This window comes from Mandrillus leucophaeus, unplaced genomic scaffold (assembly GCF_000951045.1).
Source record: "Mandrillus leucophaeus isolate KB7577 unplaced genomic scaffold, Mleu.le_1.0 Scaffold150, whole genome shotgun sequence".
Classification (NCBI taxonomy): Eukaryota; Metazoa; Chordata; class Mammalia; order Primates; family Cercopithecidae; genus Mandrillus; species Mandrillus leucophaeus.
Genome location: NW_012101477.1, coordinates 4812005 through 4814764, shown reverse-complemented (window position 1 = coordinate 4814764; position 2760 = coordinate 4812005). Strand labels below are relative to the sequence as shown.

The 2760-nt window shown below is 40.9% G+C and overlaps 1 protein-coding gene across 1 annotated transcript in view; it reads right to left on the bottom strand.

Annotated features, from left to right (window-relative positions):
• Positions 1–2760, bottom strand: part of RBL1 (retinoblastoma-like 1) — a 100511-nt gene that overhangs the window by 14907 nt on the left and 82844 nt on the right. The window contains exon 20 of the mRNA XM_011975026.1: positions 173–321. Coding sequence (XP_011830416.1) covers positions 173–321 — 149 coding nt within the window. The remainder of the gene's footprint in view (positions 1–172; positions 322–2760) is intronic.

Genomic DNA, 2760 nt, shown 5'->3' with positions numbered 1-2760 from the left:
TGATTTCCTCTGGTCTCTGTTGTACCATAGCCTTAATCACTGATTAAGTTACTAGTCATGCTCTGATTAATTGCTAGTAATTTTACTTTGACATACTTATCTAGCAAAATAAACTTATAGTAATTCAACTATGACAGCGAATAATAATAAAGTAGTAAAACATAAAACATACCACATGGTCCTGATTTGACAAGTCGTATTTCAGTGCAAATGACTTCACTCTTCCTACATATATTGTATTGTAAAATTTTATAAGATCACCTCTTTCCTCTTTCACTGGTCCACTGGAACAGTCAGGTGTTTTTGTAGCATCTTCCAAGTCTGTTAAAAAGAATGCAATGTTGTGATACAAAGCATACTTTTTATTTTATTTTTTTTGAGACAGGGTCTCACTTTGTCACCCAGGGTGGAGTGCAGTGGTGCAATGTTGGCTCACTGCAACCCTGACCTCCTGGATTCAAGTGATCCTCCCACCTCAGCCTCCTGAGTAGCTGGGACTACAGGCACGCACCACCATGCCTGGCTATTTTTTATTTTTAGTAGAGACGGCGTTTATTTTTAGTAGAGACGGCAATATTTCCATGTTGCCCAGGATGGTTTCCAACTCCTGGGCTCAAGTGATCTGCCAGCCTCAGCCTCTCAAAGTGCAGGGATTACAGGCGTGAGCCACCATGCCCAGCCACAAAGCATACTTTAATATACAAGTCAGCAATTTAAATTACCTTTCTACAATATTAAAAAAAACTCACAAGTCTTTACGTAGAGAAATTAATATTTTCAGAGAAGGTTCAGAAATCCATCTGTATTACTTTTAAGTCAAATTGGAATCTAGAGAAATGCAAACATATCAATTGAAGGTGGTGCTCTCTTCTCTAGATGCCACTTCAGAATGTTTTCACAACCATAGCTTTTGAGCTGACTGTCATTAGTGGCTTTTAGAGGGGCAACAGCCCTGAGCTGGTGTTATCTAAGTTCTACAGTATGGGAGGCAGTGGCAAACCTCAGCTTCAGAAAACTAAAAGGCCTGCAGATATTCTTCTTGTGTCTTTGAGAAAGGTGGAAAGATTCTAAAAGGTAAAGCATATCCTGAGAGGTTAGGGAAGAAGCAAAATGAATTACATTTATTTCTCTGCAAATACATGGCAGGTGACAGGTGTTCTAAGAGCCTTATTGTACCACATACAAAAGGAACCCTGATCAGGAACCAGTGTTCAGGTTTTACTGAGCACCCCCAATAGTAAAATAACAGCTTGCCCCAATGTAGTTTCCTACTTAATGGTGCAACTCTGGGATAGCTTGTGAAACTAGGCAGAAATTTGTCCTACTATTTTTTGGGGAAGGAAAAGTATTATAGAGTATTACAAACTATCATTTGCTTGTATATACAAGAACCATGTGTTTAGAAGAGTTAAGAAAACCACTACCAATTAAAAAGAATTTAGCATTTATATGAAAAAAGTTCTCATTCTCAATTCACTGGCCTACAAACATTGAGAACATGGGTAGAAGCAATGCCTTCACCTTAGGAAAACCAGAAAACACAAACATGGTTCAAAGACCAAACGGCCCCAGGGGATCTCAGTCTTAATTTGGATGTCTTTTTCACTTCTGCTATTTCTAAAGGATCTTGACTAGGGTGGGAGGGGAGGGGAGCTATGTGGTTAAATAAAGTTGAGGAAATGCTGTACATTATATTAGAAATTCAGAAATGCATGTTAGTATAAGGCTCTGAGAAGTACTGCAGTTTGGGAAAAAAAAAACTCTCATGTTCACTTTAATTCCATACTTCCCCAATTTTTTATGTATAGTCTCTTTCCCCAAAACACTTTTTTTTTTTTGAGAGGGAGTCTTGCTCTGTTGCCCAGCCTGGAGTGCAGTGGCGCAATCTCGGCTCACTGCAGTCTCTCTGCCCGCTGGGAACCAGCGATTCTCCTGCCTCAGCCTCCTGGGTATTTGGGATTACAGGAGCATGCCACCACATCTGGCTAATTTTTGTATTTTCAGTAGAGATGGGGTTTCATCATGCTGGACAGGCTGGTCTCAAACTCCTGACCTCAGGTGATCCGCCTGCTTTGGCCTCCCAAAGTGCTGGGATTACAGGCGTAAACCACTGTGCCTGGACCCCCCAAAACACTTATACTACCATTCTGGGAAACACTGTTCCAAAGGATACTGGTATGTTAACAGCTCTTCTAGGTTATTCTCATTATATGGATCAATTAAAATTATTTCTTTTTGTTTTGTTTTTATGACAGGTTCTTGATCCTCTTGCCTCAGCCTCTCGAGTAGCTGGGACTACAGGTGAATGCTGCCACACCAGGCTAATTTTTTTTTACTTTTTGTGGAGACAGGGTCTCCCTATGTTTTCTAGGCTGATCTCTAACTCCTGGGCTCAAGTGATCCTCCCACTTCGGTCTCCCAAAGTGCTGGGATTACAGATGTGAGCGACCACGCCTGGCCTAAAATTATTTAATGTCCTCCTTGTATTAGAAATTTATTGAGACAGAGACTATAGTGTCTCCATACTTCTGTGTCATTCCAATTCCAGCTGTTAATATTTATGTAAGGTAAGGAGCTATACTTTACTTGAATGAACCAAACATTTAAAATTGTGGGAGGCTGGATGTGGTGAAACCCTGTCTCTATAAAAAAAAAAAAATTAAGGGGCCAGGCGCGGTGGCTCACGCCTGTAATCCCAGCACTTTGGGAGGCCAAGGCAGGCGGATCACAAGGTCAGGAGATCGAGACCATCCTGGCTAA